Source organism: Hylobates moloch, unplaced genomic scaffold (assembly GCF_009828535.3).
Source record: "Hylobates moloch isolate HMO894 unplaced genomic scaffold, HMol_V3 SCAFFOLD_4, whole genome shotgun sequence".
Lineage (NCBI taxonomy): Eukaryota > Metazoa > Chordata > Mammalia > Primates > Hylobatidae > Hylobates > Hylobates moloch.
The window spans coordinates 29,575,264-29,593,702 of NW_026652279.1; the positions used below are offsets into that span (position 1 = coordinate 29,575,264).

Below are 18,439 nucleotides of genomic sequence, written 5' to 3' on the forward strand. Positions count from 1 at the left end.
AATATTTGATGTTTGTTTATAAATCTAATTTTTCACCTTCATATTTAAAAAGAAATGTAACCCCATCTTACCACTGGCTACCATTTGGTCACTACCTGCTATGCACCAGTCTCATGGGAATCTCTTCAGTGGTATCTATAGACCCTAAGCGCCCTGGACAGGCAAAGCCAACAACACATGGCTCTTTGGGTGGTGTCAGTGTTTGGCAGTGTATTATTTTAACAGAAAGCCATTTTCATTTCCATTTAAGTGTGACTATATTCAACTGGAGCCAATTTTCTTTGCCATTCCTACAGCCTCCCCCCACACAGTAAAATATGTCATTACGTGAGGTCAGTGCAAACACAGGTTCTAGAAAACCACTTCACCAAAGATGACTGGGAAACTAGTATTTTGTCAGGTAAGCAAAATCAGCACTGCCTCACACTTTTCACACATTTTTTTTTCTTTATATATTTTTCTCAATTTAAATATGGTTATTTAATTTTACAGGGAGAAATTCCAATGAGCAGTAGTTTCTATTGCTACAGCTGTTAACATCATTCTTCAGTTATATAGGTTTTTTAGGGAATAAATACGGAAACATTCATAAAAATCTTTTATTTTTATTGATTTAAGCCAGTTTGTAACATTTGTATTTTCTTAGATTTTTTAAAAAACCTGACATTCGAATGAACCATTTATATTAAAAATGTGTGACCTTTGGCCGGGTGTGGTGGCTCACACCTGTAATCCCAGCACTCTGGGAGGCCGAGGCAGGCGGATCACGAGGTCAGGAGATCAAGACCATCCTGGCTAACATGGTGAAACCCTGTCTCTACAAAAAAAATACAAAAAATTAGCCAGGCGTGGCGACGGGTGCCTGTAGTCCCAGCTACTTGGGAGGCTGAGGCAGGAGAATGGCGTGAACCCAGGAGGCGGAGCTTGCAGTGAGCGGAGATGCACCACTGCAGAGACTCTAAAAAAAAAAATATATATATATATATATATATACACACACACACACACACATATATACACATATATATACACACACACATATCTTAAGAGCATTTGTATTTGAGGTGAAAAGAGATCAGTCTGTGGCCGGGCGCGGTGGCTCACGCCTGTAATCCCAGCACTTTGGGAGGCTGAGGTGGGTGGATCATGAGGTCAGGAGATCGAGACCATCCTGGCTAACACGGTGAAACCCCATCTCTACCAAAAATACAAAACAATTAGCCAGGCGTAGTGGCGGGCGCCTGTAGTCCCAGCTACTCGGGAGGCTGAGGCAGGAGAATGGCGTGAACCCGGGAGGCGGAGCTTGCAGTGAGCCGAGATAGCACCACTGTAGTCCGGCCTGGGCGACAGAGCGAGACTCCATCTCAAAAAAAAAAAAAAAGATCAGTCTGTAAAATAGTTTCACAAGAATGTGGAGCTATTCGTAATAAGCATTTTCTGCTTGCTCTATTTTCAGGCCTTCTTCTTGGTCTATGCTCTGGGATGTTTAAGTATTTACTATGAGAAGGTAAGATGCTTTGTTTACATACAACCCACTTAAAATTTCCCTGTTGTTAAAAGCAGGTTGTACTAATTTCTATATTGCATTAATACAAATGTTTCTACTCTTACTGAATAAAATAGGAATTGAATTTTTCTCTGAAGTTTTGGGTTTGGGTCCTGAGGTGGGACTGTTCAAGCAAAAGGCATCTTTGACCCTTTTAGATTGCATTTCATTCCTCGAAACTAGGAGAAGTACAGTATCTTATACTGTATAATGATTAGGAAATCTGTGTCAGAACAGTATTAAAAATTAACAAAAATAAAAGTTACCAGTATTTGGCACCTACTATTGTAAAAGCTATATTTTAGGTACTTTACATGCAATATTTCCAGTCCTTATCTCCACCTGGTAAGAATTTGCAGATAAGGGGCCAGGCATGGTGGCTCACACCTGTAATCCCAGCACATTGGGGGGCCGAGGTGGGCAGATCACAAGGTCAGGAGATTGAGACCATCCTGGCTATCCTGGCTAACATGGTGAAACTCTGTCTGTACTAAAAAAATACAAAAAATTAGCCAGGCGTGATGGCATGCTCCTGTAGTTCCAGCCAATTGGGAGGCTGAGGCAGGAGAATGGCATGAACCCGGGAGGCGGAGGTTGCAATGAGCCGAGATCGCGCCACTTCTCTCCAGCCTGGGTGACAGAGCAAGACTCCGTCTCAAAAAAAAAAAAAAAAGAATTTGCAGATAAGGTAATTGAGGCTCAGAGAAAATAAATAATGTACCCAAAGTCACACAGCTAGTCTGGTTAGAATAAATATTCAAATCTATGTCCAAGTAACTCCAAAGCCCATAACTTTGTGCTGTAGCCTGCTGCCTTTAGAAGAGAGATAATTGTAAAATAATTCAAATAAAATTTAAAAGAGAAAAGTAAACAGTAAATGGAGCAGATAAGGTATATTCTGTTTGGGTCTTGGGAGCACATAATTTAATCAGTCATCAAATTCTAATTGCATAAATATTGTTCATGGGTATTCCAGCCGTTTGGAAGCAGTGTCTGCCTGACAAATGGCTCATTTTCCCAAATGGTGGCAATTCTTAGCCCCACCCTGCTTCCTCTCATGGGCCTTAGCTGAAATTTGTCAGAACGGTACAGCTGTGACATAAAAGCCTCAACATCTGAACAACACTGGGCTGTGTTGGAAATTCAACCTTCTCTATGAGACTGTTGCTTGTTACTCACAGTGGGGTCACAAGGTCACACAGGTATGGAATTTTTGCATTAGGAACAACTGCAAAAAAAAAAATGTAACTCTAGCCTATTGTATTACAATCTTAGGCTGGGACAAACTGAGCCAGTCTCACTGAGTGACTGAGCCTTAAATCAGCTGAAGACTTGATTGTTTCAGTAACTATTGAAATGAATCAAAAATTTTCCAAACTTACCTAGTTATTTTGTTGTCATTGTATTTTTGGTAATGATACATCAGAATATTCTCTAGACCAAACCATTCTCATTCTCTTTGACTCCCACATTAAAAACAAAATTGTTTTTTAAGCAGTTAATTATTAGTTTGTGCCATCAGATAACAAATTTTCTAGTTTCAAACACTAAATAGAGGTTTGTTTGTTTAAGTTTTACTATAAAATTCTTTTTTGTTCTTCTGAACGTGACCTGACATAGAGTAGCCACTCATTAAGGATCTGTGAAATGTTGTCACGAACCGCCCTCCAGCCTTGGTGGGCTTGTTACAGTGAGCCCCCTGCATGCACTGGTTCCTCTGCCTGGAATGTCCTTCCCAGCCCACCACCACCCACTCCAGCCCCTTTACCTCACTACTTCTCGTGCTCAAATGCTGCCTTTTCTAAGTGCTCTGGAGCAGTGCTGTGCAATAGGACAGTGAGAGCCTCAGATGGGAGCCATGTGTATAATTCCAGATTTTCTGGTAGCCACATTAAAAACATTTTTTAAAAAGCAGGTGGTATTTTAATACAGTATTACAGTTTATTTAACCCAACTTATTCAACGATATTGAAATAGTTTATATTCTCTTTTTTTTTTTTTCATACTGAGTAGGAAGTCAGTGTATATTTTACACTTAGAGCCCCTCTCGGTTCAGACTAGCTATGTATGGCTGGCAGCTGCCCCACTGGACAGTGCAGAGCCAGACCTTCTTGCTAAATTGCTCTGCTGGGAATGAACCAAGATCACGCCACTGCACTCCAGCCTGGGTAACAGAGCGAGACTCTGCCTCAAAAATAAAATAAATAAATTGCTCTGCTGGGGGAACTGCGTTTTATTCGCTGCTTCAGCTCCACACTTAGTGTAGATGTTGATGCCCTGGCTGAATGGTGAGCGAATGCATACATAGTAATGCTTTTTGTTTTTTGTAAATAACTTTAGGAGCCTTTAACGATAGTGAAGCTCTGGAAAGCTTTCACTGTAGTTCAGCCCACGTTCAGAACCACCTACATGGCCTACCATTACTTTCGAAGCAAGGGCTGGGTGCCCAAAGTGGGACTCAAGTACGGAACAGATTTATGTAAGTAATTCTTGGTGTGGTATGTGCGTGAGAACGGAGTTTATATCAGATTCACCCTAGAACATCAAATTGGTCGTGTGTGCTGTTGATGATGTTTTCTAAGAAGGTGTCCTTTGGGTTTAGATAAGATTATTGGATATTTGGATTGGGGTAAGGGTAAGTGCAAAAAGAGAAAAGGCAGTCTAGGGAGAAAGCCTAGGAGTAGAAGCTTGCAACGCCAGTTCAGGCTTTCCCTCTTGTTTGCTCTATAATCTTAGAAAAGCGTTCTGGCTGAGCGCTGTGGCTCATGCATGTAATCCCAGCACTTTGGGAGGCCAAGGCGGGTGGATCACAAGGTCAGGAGATCGAGACCATCCTGACTAACAAAGTGAAACTCCATCTCCACTAAAAAATATAAAAAATTAGGCGGGTGTGGTGGCAGGTGCCTGTAGTCCCAGCTACTCGGGAGGCTGAGGCAGGAGAATGGCGTGAACCCGGGAGGCAGAGCTTGCAGTGAGCCAAGATTGTGCTACTGCACTCCCCCTAGGCAACAGAGTGAGACTGTCTTGAAAAAATAATAATAAAAAATAAAAATTAAGATATTTTCAGAGATCAGATTCCCATAACTTTCTTTATAGTATATTGTTATAATTGTTCATTTTATTAATGTTCTTAATCTCATACTGTGGCCCTTTTGCCTGCAACTTTATTTTAATGATCAAGTTATACTTTGGATGATGCATAGGGGAAACTTCCTTAATTTAAAGATATTCTCTCTTATAAGGATGGTTGGACAGATGGATAGATGGATGGACAGATAGAATTTTGAAAACAAAAAAGATAAACTGCTCAGTTTACAACTCCCCTGGAGGCCTTTGCCCTCACTGGGACATATCATCTAGAAACAGATGTACAATTAATACATTAATTGTACAATTAATGTGGTACTAGGTCTCTGACTCACACACAGAGTCAGACTGGGCCAGCATCAGTGTTAAAAGTGTCTTCACATTCTCTGCATAAGCAAAGGTTCTCGAGCAGTGCTAGTCTGGGATATGAGGAGCGGCTTCCTAAACTCTACCTCGTCTTCAGGCATGGCTGCACAGTTCCTGCTGCTTTTTAACAATATTATTTTAATTTCAAAGGCCAATGACCTAATCACATGAAACCTAGAACTGCCAACATAGGCTAAACTCTTAACAATTGTTTTTCCTTAGAGAGGTAGTGATTCGTAATACAAGACCATTGTGAAATTCACATCTTATCAGGGAAACTTTTCCCTTGAATAAATCTTGTCAATCAAATTTCATTCCAGGAGCAGTATTTGGAAGAGGTGATATGGTTCTCAAATCAAGTGCAGCTGCCAACCTAGTTGACCTTGATTGCCTACTGGGGGAGCCAGGCCAGAAGCCAAGAGGGAGCCTTTCCTTACACTCCCCACTCAGCAGCTCCCCTGGCTGCCGGCTCCTAGGGCCAGCCAGGCACCTTGCCTTGGTGTTTTCTTCTCTTGTCTCATTTAATCTTCACACTCCTGTGAGGTCTGTAGTAGTGGCTTCCTTTTGTAGCAGAGGAGTTTGAGGATTAGAAGGGTTAGGTAAGTTGCTGGAGTACTTAACAGCTCGTTAAGTACACAGATGAGGGCTCTGTGGGTCTGTCCTCCCTGTCTTCCTACCATACCTAAGTCATGTTGCCTGCCAAGAAGCCAAAAACTAACACAGGATTTATATTGTCTTATGTACACAGTTATGGTTTGATTTGATTTGGTGTGACCCAAGGTCTGGTTACTCCTAAGCCTCCTTCCCAACCAACCCTAGTTGGGGATTTGCATTGACTGATAAGTATGATTTCTGAGCTTTCTGCCAATTAGAAGTCCCAGGACAGAAATGGAATGGTGGGAGCCATTGAAAGCTAGCAGAGTTACAGAATTTCCAGACCCAGAAGAAACCATGACCTGTCGTGACGTCCAGCCCAGAGACTAACAGTTCTGTCTGTGAATGGAGGTCAACAGAGCAACTCTCTATTTGTCACAGAACAAGGGGATGTGTTTTTTTCTCATCTTCCTCTTTGATTCTTTTTTTTTTTTTTTTTTTTTTTTTGAGACAAAGTCTCACTTTGTTGCCTTGGCTGGAGTGCAGTGGCGCGATCTCGATCTCGGCTCACTACAACCTCTGCCTCCCAGGTTCAAACCATTCTCCTGCCTCAGCCTCCTAAGTAGCTGGGATTACAGGCACACACCACCACACCCAGCTAATTTTTGTATTTTTAGTAGAGACAGGGTTTTGCCATGTCGACCAGCTTGTTTTGAACTCCTGACCTCAAGTGATCTGCCTGCCTCGGCCTCCCAAAGTGCTGGAATTACAGGCGTGACCCGCGGCACCCGGGCCTTTGATTCATTTCTAAGCCACCTCCTGGCTTGTTTTTCTAGTCAAACTTTTGATATATTTTTGTTAATATTCTTCACGTTTACGTACATAATCCATATTAATCCGTAAGTATTTTTCATGTGTACCTCCAAAGAATAGGGACATTCTCCTACATACCATATAATGCCTGAGAAAAATTAGAATTACTTAATATCATCCAAATATCCAGTCTATACTTAAATTTTTCCAGTTGTCCTTGTAATGTCTTTTGTGGCTATTCTGGTTGTAATTTTTATAGAGATGGGGTCTCTCTATGTTGCCCAAGCTGGTCTCGAACTCCTGGGCTCAAGCTATCCTCCTGCCTGGCTTCCCAAAGTGTAGGATTACAGGCGTGAGCCACCAGGCAGGCCCCTGGCTTTGATTTTCTTGATACAGTCACATTTGATTGTTATATCTACCTTTTAGTTTCGTAGGGCTCATAAGAAATTACCACAAATTGGGTGGCTTAAAAGCAACAAAGATTCATTCTCTCACAGTTCTAGAGGCCAGAAGTCTAACATCAAGGTGTCATCAGGGCCAGGCTCCCTCCAAAGGCTCTGGGAGAGAATCCATTCCTTTTCTCTTCCAGATTCTCGTGGCTCCAAGCGTTTTGTGGCTGGTGACTGCATCCCTCCAGTCTCTACCTTGTCTGTCTGTGTCAAACCCCCTTTCTCTTATAAGGACACTCGTCATTGGATTTAGGGGCCATCCAGCTAATTCAGGATGATCTCATCTCAAAATTCTAAACTTAGTTACATCTGCAAAGCCTCTTTTTCCAAGTCACATTCCACATTCCAGGTCACATTCACAAGTCAGGGATTAGGACATGAACATATCTTTCTGGGAGCTGCCATTAAACCCACTGCAATCTCTTTGGTCTCTTTTTTTTTTTTTTTCTTGAAACAGAGTCTCACTCTGTTGCTCAGGCTGGAGTGCAATGGCGCAATCTCAGCTCAGTCCAACCTCTGCCTCCCACATTCAAGTGATTCTCCTGCCTCAGCCTCCTAAGTAGCTGGGATTACAGCTGCTTGCCACCGTGCTTGGGCTAACATTTGTATTTTTAGTAGAGACAGGATTTCACCATGTTTGCCAGGCCGGTCTCCAACTCCTGGCCTCAGGTGATCCACCCATCTTGACCTCCCAAAGTGCTGGGATTACAGACGTGAGCCACCGTGCCCAGCCTCTTTTAATCTGACACAGTCACTCTACCTTCTTGTTTCGTTTGTCATGATGTTGACTTTTTTCGAAGTCTTATGGGATGTTCCCCATTCTCCGTATGTGTGTTCCTGATGATCAGACTCAAGCTCGGGTTCTCTTGGCACACATAGGTGATGTGTGTGCTTATTGGAGTGTGTCAGGAAGTGCATGAAGTCAGGCTTTCCTGCTGTGGTGATGCTAAGTTTGATGGTGGCCATTCTCAATGTCTGTCATATAATTACAGTTTTTCTTTTGTAAAAAACAAGTCATTTGTGGAGTGATACCTTAAGTATCTGTTTCTCTAATAATTATAATAGTTGTCTGATTTAATTATTGCACTAATCATTTTCTGATTTTGTCATTCATTCCACACCTCTATCTAGCATTCTTCTGTAAGAAAGAGTTTTCCTTTTATACTCCCTGTTCTTTCAGACCTTATTTTTACTTTTATTTATTTATGTGGTTTTTGAGACAAGGTCTCTATCCCCGAGGCTGGAGTGCAGTGGCACAATCTCAGCTCACTGCAGCCTCAACCTCCCAGGTTAAAATGATCCTCCCACCTCAGCCTTCTAAGTAGCTGGGACTACAGGCATGCACTACCACACCCAGCTAATTTTTTTTTATTATTTTGTATTTTTAGTAGAGATGGGGTTTCACCATGTTGGCCAGGCTGGTCTCGAACTCCTGGCCTCAAGTGATCCACCCACCTTAGCCTCCCAAAGTGCTGGGATTACAGGTGTGAGCCACCGCGCCCGGTCCTCAGATCTTTTTTTAAATGCCTACTATTTCTCAGACTACTTATGCTTTCATCTTTCTACTTGGGAGGTATTTTTGTAAAACAATTTCATTTTTCCCCCTGAGTACACTATCACCATCATACAGTCATGTGCTGCATAACATTTTGGTCAAAAAACATCTATACAAATGGCAGCGCAGTAGGTTTGTTCACACCAGCATCACCACAAACATGCGAATAATGCATTGCACTCTGACAGCACGATGGCTACGACGTCATTAGGTGATAGGGATTTTTCAGCTCCGTTATAATCTTATGGGACCATGGTCATATCCATCATGGTTCATTGTATGTTGACCTGCACCCAGCCAGGTTAATTTATTATTGAAGAAAGAGATGAGGCATGGCGGCTCACACCTGTGATCCCAGCACTTTGGGAGGACAAGGCGAGAGGATCCTTTGAGTCCAGGACTTCAAGACCAGCCTGGGCAACATAGGTAGACCATGTCTCTCTCTCTCTATATATATATATAAAAACCTAAAGACAGAAAAAAAGTGTATATAAAGAGTACAGTAGCACACAGTACTGTCCTAGAACTTTACATTCACTCACGACTCACTCACCCGGAGCAACTTCCAGACCTGCAGGCTGCGTTCATAAGTCCCCTATACAGGTATACGGGTTTTCTCTTTTATATCGTATTTTTACTGTACTATTTCTATGTTTAGATACACAGATACTTAACCATTGTGTTATAATTGTCTATAGATTCAGCACAGTCACATGCTGAACAGGTTTGTAGCCTAGGAGCAATAAGTGATATCACATAGCCTATGTGTGTGGTGTGCTGTACCATCTAGGTTTGTGTAAGTACACTCTACTGTGTTTACACAACAATGAAATTGCCTAAGTACTCATATCTTAGAACGTATCCTCGTCATTAAGCCACGCAGACTGTAATTGTTACTAGCATAGGTAACTTTGTGATGCTTACTGTATGCCATACACTGTGCTAATACTTCTGCCTTCACCATAATCCCAATTTTTATAAGGAAATTGACATACAGAGTTGTCCTATGGTCTTGGCACTGCTGACTTGACCTTGGGTCCATCTGCTGCCAGTGTTCTTGCTTAAACTAAGCTGTGCTGTGTCAGCCCATCATCAGAAATTACTTGCCTTGTGGGTGTGAGCTACTTTCAAGCTCTGTAATGCTCCGGGTGCATATTGGATTAAAGATGTGTGTTTGATTACAGGTAATGGCATTTGAGGACTAGAAAAGATCTCAATTTCCCCTGATGTCTTCATTTTAGGATTTTGGAAACGGAGGCTCAGGGAAGTTAATAACTTGCCTAAAGGCACACAACTTGAAGAGGCAAAGATTGGGCAGGGAACCAAACTCCCGAGTTCACTTTTGTTCCAGTACATGGTTTCTTTCCAGTACACTCCATCTCAAAAAGTTGAGAATTGTATGTTTGGATATTTACTTACATCTGTGCCGCAGTGAATTTGAGCTGACTTGTTGAGTACTTTAAATACAACTTAAATAGGAAATACAGAAAGGAAATGTGACCATGGAAAATATAGATGCAAAACAAGACTAAGTGAAGGGTTACTGTGTCGTCCTTGGGGCCCTATATGGTTACTAAAGTCATGCTACAAATTTGGCTCTGAGCTTCCTGAGCCAAAAAGAAACATGATTAGTTACAGGATTGATATGTCCAAAAAGGAAAATTCTGTCCATTCCTCAAGGGAAACAAAACTTTTCCTTGAACTTTTCTGTGCTGGTTTTAGCACAGAGGATAGCTAACAGCTTACAGATGTAATTGTGTCGTTACGGCAATTCCCATAGCTGCAGTTGCATATAAACCGTAAGTCTCAAGGGCGTAACAATAGAGTTCATTTTTGTTCATGTGAAATCCAACACGGCTGTCTCTGATTGGCAGCCCAATCAACTCCAAAAGATGCTTTAGTAACTGCTTCCTGGTGGCTCCCAGTCTTCAGCACACAGCTTCCAAGGTCACCTTCCATACCTAACTGTATGGGAGACTGAGAGCTGTGGTCTGGCCATGTACCTGGGGGAGAAATAACTGGATTTGGTGAACAGTTAGCCAGTCCGTGCCACAGACCATGTGCCTCTGAAGGGTTCCCTGTCAGATTCCAGAGTCTATGTGGCAGAGTGCCTGGCCCCAGGCTCCTTCATCGAGTAGCTCTCAACCTCCACAGACTGAATTCCCCCATCTCCTTCAGGTCCTCAATAGTGGAGCAAACTGATACTTGAATGGCATGTATGGTTATGACTTCTATCACTTGACTCTGAATTTCTTAAAAATAGGCATGAGTCTTATTCCTCCTCTTTTACCAACCCGTGTCACAGTAGCTGGCCAGAGTAGTGAGTCAGACACTTTGCATTACATTGATCTGAAATCAATAACAAAATATTGATCCACATTCTATGAATTTTACACCTCTCAGTATGATTCACACTCACTCTGGAGACTGTAAGACAAGAGGCAAGGCAAGAGTGCCTGTACTTTGACTTTGGAATTTATTTGTAGGGTGAGATGAGGTGTTAGGGTCTTGGCAACAGATTTCTTTACTAATTGTACTTTGCTTCAGGAAAAAAATAGTTCGGATTTTTAAAATAGATGATGGGGGCTGGGTGTGGTGGTTCACACCTGTAATCCCCCACTTGAGGAGGCTGAGGCAGGAGGATCACTCAAGCCCTGGAATTTAAGACCTGCCTGGGCAACATAGCGGGATGCTGTTGCTAAAAAAAAATTTTAAATTAGCTGCGTGTAGTGGTGCACACCTGTAGTCCTGGCAACTCGGGAGGCTGAGTGTGGAGGATCTCTTGAGCCCAAGAGGGCAAGTCTGCAGTGAGCCATGGTCATGCCACTGCACTGCAGCCTGGGTGACAGAGCAAGACCCTGTCTGAAAAAATAGACCACAGGCATATTGCAGATTATCTGTCTACATATAGGTTATTGAGTATTTGCTTCCTTTTGGAGAAGAAAAAAGTTAATAAAGCAAGCTTTCTGTTGAGTTTTACTCCTCTCTCATTATTTTGAGTGGTTATACTTCTTTTTTTTTCTTTCTTCTTTGCAGTGCTGTATCGGAAAGGCCCTCCATTTTACCATGCAAGGTTTGGAGTGATTTTTAAATGAACTAATGGGTTAAAGGGGCACAAGGAATTTCTGGCCTCTAATTTAACTTTTTGGTGCCATAGGAACAAAAGTCATGTTCTTCCTGGCCTGATACGAATAGATGCTATATGTTCATGCCTCCTTACACACTAATGTCATTATACTATATATAGGATGATACATAGTTTATGATAATATATGTTCTAGTGTTAAACATTGAGTTAATCTGTGCCGTAATTGTTCATTTTAACATCACTTAGGCCGGGCGCAGTGGCTCATGCCTGTAATCCCAGCACTTTGGGAGGCCAAGGTGGGTGGATCATGAGGTCAGGAGTTCAAGACCAACCTGGCCAAGATAGTGAAACCCCATCTCTACTAAAAATACAAAAAAAATTAGCTGGGCACGGTGGCAGGCACCTGTAATCTCAGCTACTGAGGAGGCTGAGGCAGAGAATTGCTTGAACCCGGGAGGCGGAGGTTGCACTGAGCCGAGATTGCACCACTGCACTCCAACCTGGGTGACAGAGTGAGACTCCATCTCAAAAAACAAACAAACAAAAAAAAACATCAGTTAGTATTAGTGTCTAAACAGTTGTGTGAATTTACAGCTTTCGCATTGGGAAAAGTATTTGTTTTTTCCTGTAAGTGTTGGAATCAGCCTGAAAGTTTGTAACTTAAAGTATGAATTTTTCATTAATATTTTCTCAATAGCAATTTAGGGGAATTTAGAATCAGATGATGTAAATTTTATTTTCTGTATATTTGTTCTTGGTAGGAGAAATATTCTTTTTAAACAGGTTTATTTCATGCTTACTTTTCAAATGCTTTTTCTGTATTTTCCAGTTATTCTGTCATTATCGAGCTAGTTGATGACCATTTTGAAGGCTCTCTCCGCAGGCCTTTCAGTTGGAAGTCCCTGGCTGCCCTGAGCAGAGTTTCCGTTAATGTCTCTAAGGTAACACAACATCAGCTTTGCCATTGGAGTGTCACTTAAATGGTTCAATTTATTTTTTTTCTTAAATGTAGTAGAATCAAAAAAGTTATTTGTAGAAACTTCATAACATTCCTGCCAGTGACATGCTGGAAGATTTGGGGTCATTTGTACCCTTCCCTTATTGCGCTAGAAGTTGTCCTCCCCTCATGTTACATTTTATTGTCCCCTCCCTCCCAACTGCTGCTGAGCTCCAATAACTGAGCTTTGAAGTTTCCTGTGGTGATCTGATCTGGTTAGGCATTGCTTCTCTTCCCAGGGATATCCTTGCTATGTGACTTGTTTTATACTGCAATTTAACATTCACTCATACACATATTCACAAAGGAGTCAAAACATTGAAAGTTTGCAGATCTCTTAAAGAGGAAGGGACTTGATGTTTGTTGCTAAGCACTTTCCCACCCTGTTGTTATCCTCATCCTGAGGATGAAAAACCAAGGTTGGAGCCGTTGAGTGACTAATCCAAGATCACACAGCTCATGTGCAGACTCGGGATCCAAACCCACAGCTCTCTGGCTCCCTGGCTTTTGTTTCACTATATCCTTCGTGTTGCCATCAGAGATAGGAGGGACTCAGCTTACACAAGGACTATCAAGAAAGAAAGCTGTGTGTGTTCTCATTACTCAGTGATTTGCTGGCTGAAAACAAATTGTAGATACCCTCTAATTTCATCCTCGTGCTGCTGGAGGTGAGGTGGGGCTGAGGCCAGAGGGTCTTGCAGGGCTAGAGATGACTGCCCTTTAAAGCAGGTTAGGTTGCCTAGGCTTTAGCTTGGTCCTATAGAAAATTAGGGAGCCTATGCTGTTTCTAGAATTTTTATGCCCATTTTAGGGGACTCGTAGCATATACTTAATATGTCCTCACTTAACATTGTTGATATGTTCTTGGAAACTGCAACTTTAATGCCATATAACAAAACCATTTTTTCTTCTCATCTTTTTTTTTTTTTTTTTTTTTTTTTGAGATGGAGTCTTGCTATCGCCCAGGCTGGAGTGCAGTGGCGCGATCTCGGCTCACTGCAGGCTCCGCCCCCTGGGGTTCACGCCATTCTCCTGCCTCAGCCTCCCGAGTAGCTGGGACTACAGGCGCCCGCCACCACGCCCGGCTAATTTTTTGTATTTTTAGTAAAGATGGGGTTTCACTGTGTTAGCCAGGATGGTCTCGATCTCCTGACCTCGTGATCCGCCCGCCTCGGCCTCCCAAAGTGCTAGGATTACAGGGGTGAGCCACCGCACCTGGCCTTCTTCTCATTATTTTAAGAAAACAATGTTGAAGTTTATTTGAAGACCTGCTGTACATCTGTATTAGTCCATTCTCATGCTGCTATAAAGAAATACTTGAGACTGGGTAATTTATAAAGAAAAGAGGTTTAATTGACTCACAGTTCTATGTGGCTGGGGAGGCATCATGAAACTTACAATCATGGTGGAAGGCACCTCTTCAAAGGGTGGCAGGAGCAAGAATGAGAGGATGAGTGAAGGAGGAAGCCTCTTATAAAACCATCAGATCTTGTGAGAACTCACTATCACAAGAACAGCATGGGGACCGTCCCCCATAATCTAACCACCTCCCATGAGGTCCCTCCATGACATGTGGGGATTGTGGGAACTACAATTCAAGATGAGATTTGGGTGGGGGCACAGCCAAACCGTATCAACATCATTTCACTTAAAGTCCGTGTCCAAGAACCTATCAAGGACATTGAGGACTTACTATATTTAGTATTCTTAATGCTGTGTTTATAATCAATGTATCTGCTTATATCTCTTGCCATGTTCAGTGATTACTAAATGGCAGGTACTTAGTCAGAACGTAAATCCCAGTTATGATGTCCCCAGGAGGAAACTGATGTGCTCTGTGAGTTTCCACTTGGAGTGCACAGTGAGAGGGACTGGAGACCGCCTGCATTTCCTGCTGATGCACCCAAATTTGTACTATTATTTTGTAGGATACAGAAGTGGTTTTTCATTTCTCAATAGGAACTTATGCTGTGCTATTTGATTAAACCCTCTACTATGACTGACAAGGAAATGGAGTCACCAGAATGTATGAAAAGGATTAAAGTTCAGGTGGGTAAACTCAGAGCAATTCATGTCATCCCAAAGATTCTGTGCATCATAGTGTGTCTAGAACATGTGGTCCCAAGAAAATACATGAATACAGTTTTGCCTTGGTAACAGAGCCTTCTCAGGCAGGCTCTGTAAGTCTCTCACCTTTTCCCCATTGAACCCACTGGACACGAAATCTATGCTGACTTCCACTATTCCTTAATTCCCCACTTTATTACCTGTGATGTCCCCATCACTCAGCTGAAAATGCTGTCTCACAGGTGGCCTGTGACTCCCTGGCCAGGCCAGGACCTCTCACAGATCTCATTCCCAGAGACCAGAGGTGTCCCTGTTGACTCATTCCTGCTTCTGGGCTTCTGTATTGAACCAAGGCGCCTCCTATCATCTTGACTTGTTTCTCTCTGGTCTGGCCAAGTCGTCTAGTGTGTGTCTGTGTTTCTGCATTCTCTCCCTCTGTGTATAGAGCCTTAACGTTGCCATTGGCTCCTCCCGACATCCAGTATGTCTTTGTTGTCGTCCTGTCTTGTACACGTCATCCTTTCTTCTTTTCACGCCACCCTGCCCCCTGCAGACCTGTTGGTCGGTCTCCATGGCCCCAGCACCTCTTCCCTTCAGTTGGTCCCACTTATCTCCACTAAGCTAGTTTTTCATAAAATGCTCATCAACCTCATTTCTCCCTTCTCAGTAGCTGGCCCAGTTACAGCTTTGCCATCACAGACCTAGCTCTAATGTAAAATGCTAGCTTTCATCCAGCCCACCTGTTTCTGAAATGTGCTAGTAGAATACCACAGCAGAGGCAAGCTTAGCTGTTAAAATCTTTGCCTGGTGAAAGTAGGTACTATATGCTTGTAAGGTTTATATTGTTACATTCATTTTCTCCAGATTTTCTGTTATAAAGATGGGAACAGTATCATCATTATATAGACTGCCCTTTGTGAAATGTAGCTGTGGTGTCAGCTGTGGTGTCAGAATGGTCTTTTTTTTTTATTGGTTGCAGGAGGTGATTCTGAGTCGATGGGTTTCTTCACGAGAGAGGAGTGACCAAGACGATCTTTAACAATTCAACCTCAAATTTCTAATTTCACCAACAACTATTTATTGACGGCTAGGTAAAAAGTTCTTTTTGTTGTAATCGTCCATTAATTTATAAGTTTTAAAGGGCACGATGCTCCCAGCACCAGAAAACTATCAGTGTTTTTAAAGATAAATTACACAGGGGAGGAGAAAGATCCCTGTGCTAGGACTGCAGATTCTATACTTGCGTTGGCCTCTGACTCTCCAATCCAGAGCCTCCTGCCTCTGGCCTCAGTCTGTGCCCTCATCCAGTCACTGGGGAGGTTGGACTAGATGAGTCCTGAGAGGACACTTCCAACAAGAGACATTTATTCTCTGATTTTACCTGAAAATGGCAGTAGTTTACATTTATACAGTACAGTTTATGAAGCACTTTCATACACAGGCATCTCTTGTTACCTACATCTAAGCTGTTCCCAAAAGAGCGTTATAGAACACAACAGTATTGTACAATGTTCGATAAGCATATCTTCACTGCACTTGTTATAAAAATGAGTGGTGAAATAATGTTTGGAGACATAATGAAAGCAATTAACATTTGGCAAAATATAATAAAGCCTTTTTGTAATTGGTGAGAAAGTCTTGAAGACTTAAGTTGCCTAAGGGCATTTGGTGGCAAGAGGAGGGAGATGGGTGGCTGGGCATGGTCACCCATACCTGTAATCCCAGCACTTGGGAGGCCTTGGGAGGCCAAGGCGCATGGATCGCTTGAGCCCAGGAGTTCGAGGCCAGCCTGGGCAACATGGTGAAACCTCCTCTCTACTAACAAAAATCAACCGACCATTGTAGCACATGCCTGTAATTCCAGCTGCTCAGGAGGCTAAGGTGAGAGGATCGCTTGAGCCCAGGAGGCAGAGGTTGCATTGAGCAGAGATTGTGCCACTGCACTCCAGCCTGAGCGATAGAGCAAGGCCCTGTCTCAAAAAAAAAAAAAAAAAAAAAAGTGGGTAGTGGGGGAAATGGGAAGGGGGAATACTTGCTCTTTGGTGGTAGAATACTTAACTCAGGCCAAGGTGGTAGCCTGAGCTATATCCTCTTAACTGGTCCAGACACTACTTGAATGATTTTGCTGCAAACCCTTACATGTTTGTTATATTTAATTTGGATAGCCAATATGGGGTAAAATATTTTGCAAACCATGATAGCAAACATTTGGAGAGTAGGAGTTGAGATGCGGCAGATGCCTGTGTATTTATCCCTGCAGCAGCCTTGTGAATTCAGGAGGAGGGACCCACAGAGGGGTGTTTGAAGCTCAGAGATGTTGGCGGGTGTGCATCACTACCAGTCATGCACGTGGAGGACTGGACCTGAGATCAGTATCTCAGCTAAAATGGCGCTATCCTAAAAATTGCATACAGTCAGAAATAGAGCCCTGTTGTCTGGTGGTGGTGATGGTGGTGGTGAACAAGGAAGGCCACCCACCACATCGGGCACGGCCAGCTTTGTGCTCACACACAGTCCTCTACCTCAGGGGTGGGTGCAGCCTGAGGCCCGCTTACCTACTGGTTGTGCCTGTAATTTTGCAAACAGTGTCAGAAAGATTCCATGACGACCACCTATGGATCCAAGGGTAAGAACCATGGTACAGTCTGTGGTACTTGGCTTTTAATTCCCCAGAGAGAATTCTGAAAACTGGGTAGTGAAATGAACCTTCTAGAAAGGAACGCCTCAAATCTCAGCTCTGCTTCCCTGTGGTGGTGTGCCTTGGGCAATTTACTTGCCCTTGATAACCTCAATTTTCTTATTTCTAGCATGTGGCTGATGATGTTTACCTAATCATGTGGCTGTGTGGGTAAAGGAGAACTCAAAAAGCACTGTAGGCTGGGCGCGGTGGCTCACGCTTGTAATCCCAGCACTTTGGGAGGCCGAGGCGGGCGGATCACGAGGCCAGGAGATCGAGACCACGGTGAAACCCCGTCTCTACTAAAAATACAAAAAATTAGCTGGGCGTGGTGGTGGGCGCCTGTAGTCCCAGCTACTCGGAGAGGCTGAGGCAGGAGAATGGCGTGAACCCGGGAGGTGGATCTTGCAGTGAGCCGAGATTGTGCCACTGCACTCCAGCCTGGGCGACAGAGCGAGACTCCGTCTCAAAAAACAAAAACAAAAACAAAAAAAAGCACTGTAATCCCAGCGCTTTGGGAGGCCGAGGTGGGTGGATCACGAGGTCAGGAGATCGAGACCATCCTGGCTAACACGGTGAAACCCCGTCTGTACTAAAAAATACACAAAAACTAGCCAGGCCTGGTGGCAGGGCCTGTAGTCCCAGCTACTCAGGAGGCTGAGGCAGGAGAATGGCATGAACCCGGGAGGTGGAGCTTGCAGTGAGCCAAGATCGCACCACTGCACTCCAGCCTGGGCGACAGAGCAAGACTCCGTCTCAAAAAAAAAAGAATTAGCTGGGTGTGGTGGCGGCGCCTGTAATCCCAGCTTCTTGGGAGGCTGAGGCAGGAGAATCACTTGAACCTGGGAGGTGGAGGTTGCAGTGAGCGGAGATCACGCCACTGCACTCCAGCCTGGGGGACAGAGTGAGACTCCATTAAAAAAAAAAAAAAAAATCCTGAAGTTCCATTGTTACTTATTGATAACTTTAAATTGATAATTTTAAAAAATTTGTCTTAATTATTTTACCTTTATTGTTACAACGTATTTGCTTTCTCTTTTTTTTAAGAAAAAAAATTCTATTTACTTGAATGTGGTTCTTATTTTCACCCTTGTGGAGAAGTAGTTGGATTAAAAAGAAATACATTTTCTCTCCTCCTCACCACCCATCTCCCATGTATGATTTTACTAACTGAATTGAATTTTTAAAATCTCATTACAG

The 18,439-nt window shown here is 43.0% G+C and overlaps 1 protein-coding gene across 8 annotated transcripts in view; it reads left to right on the top strand.

Moving 5' to 3' along the window:
* The window catches only part of TSEN2 (tRNA splicing endonuclease subunit 2), a 49,157-nt gene extending 31,604 nt beyond the window's left edge, over positions 1–17,553 (top strand). For 7 of the 8 annotated variants that reach the window (XM_032149744.2, XM_058437288.1, XM_058437289.1 and 4 more), the window contains 6 exons: positions 1,457–1,507; positions 3,887–4,025; positions 11,447–11,483; positions 12,328–12,439; positions 14,455–14,544; positions 15,542–17,553. In XM_032149744.2, coding sequence (XP_032005635.1) covers positions 1,457–1,507; positions 3,887–4,025; positions 11,447–11,483; positions 12,328–12,439; positions 14,455–14,544; positions 15,542–15,601 — 489 coding nt within the window. In that variant the 3' untranslated portion in view covers positions 15,602–17,553. Of the gene's footprint in view, positions 1–1,456; positions 1,508–3,886; positions 4,026–11,446; positions 11,484–12,327; positions 12,479–14,454; positions 14,545–15,541 lie in introns of those variants that run through there. The other variant, XM_058437291.1, reaches the window with a different exon arrangement.
* Positions 17,554–18,439: the final 886 nt, after the last annotated feature.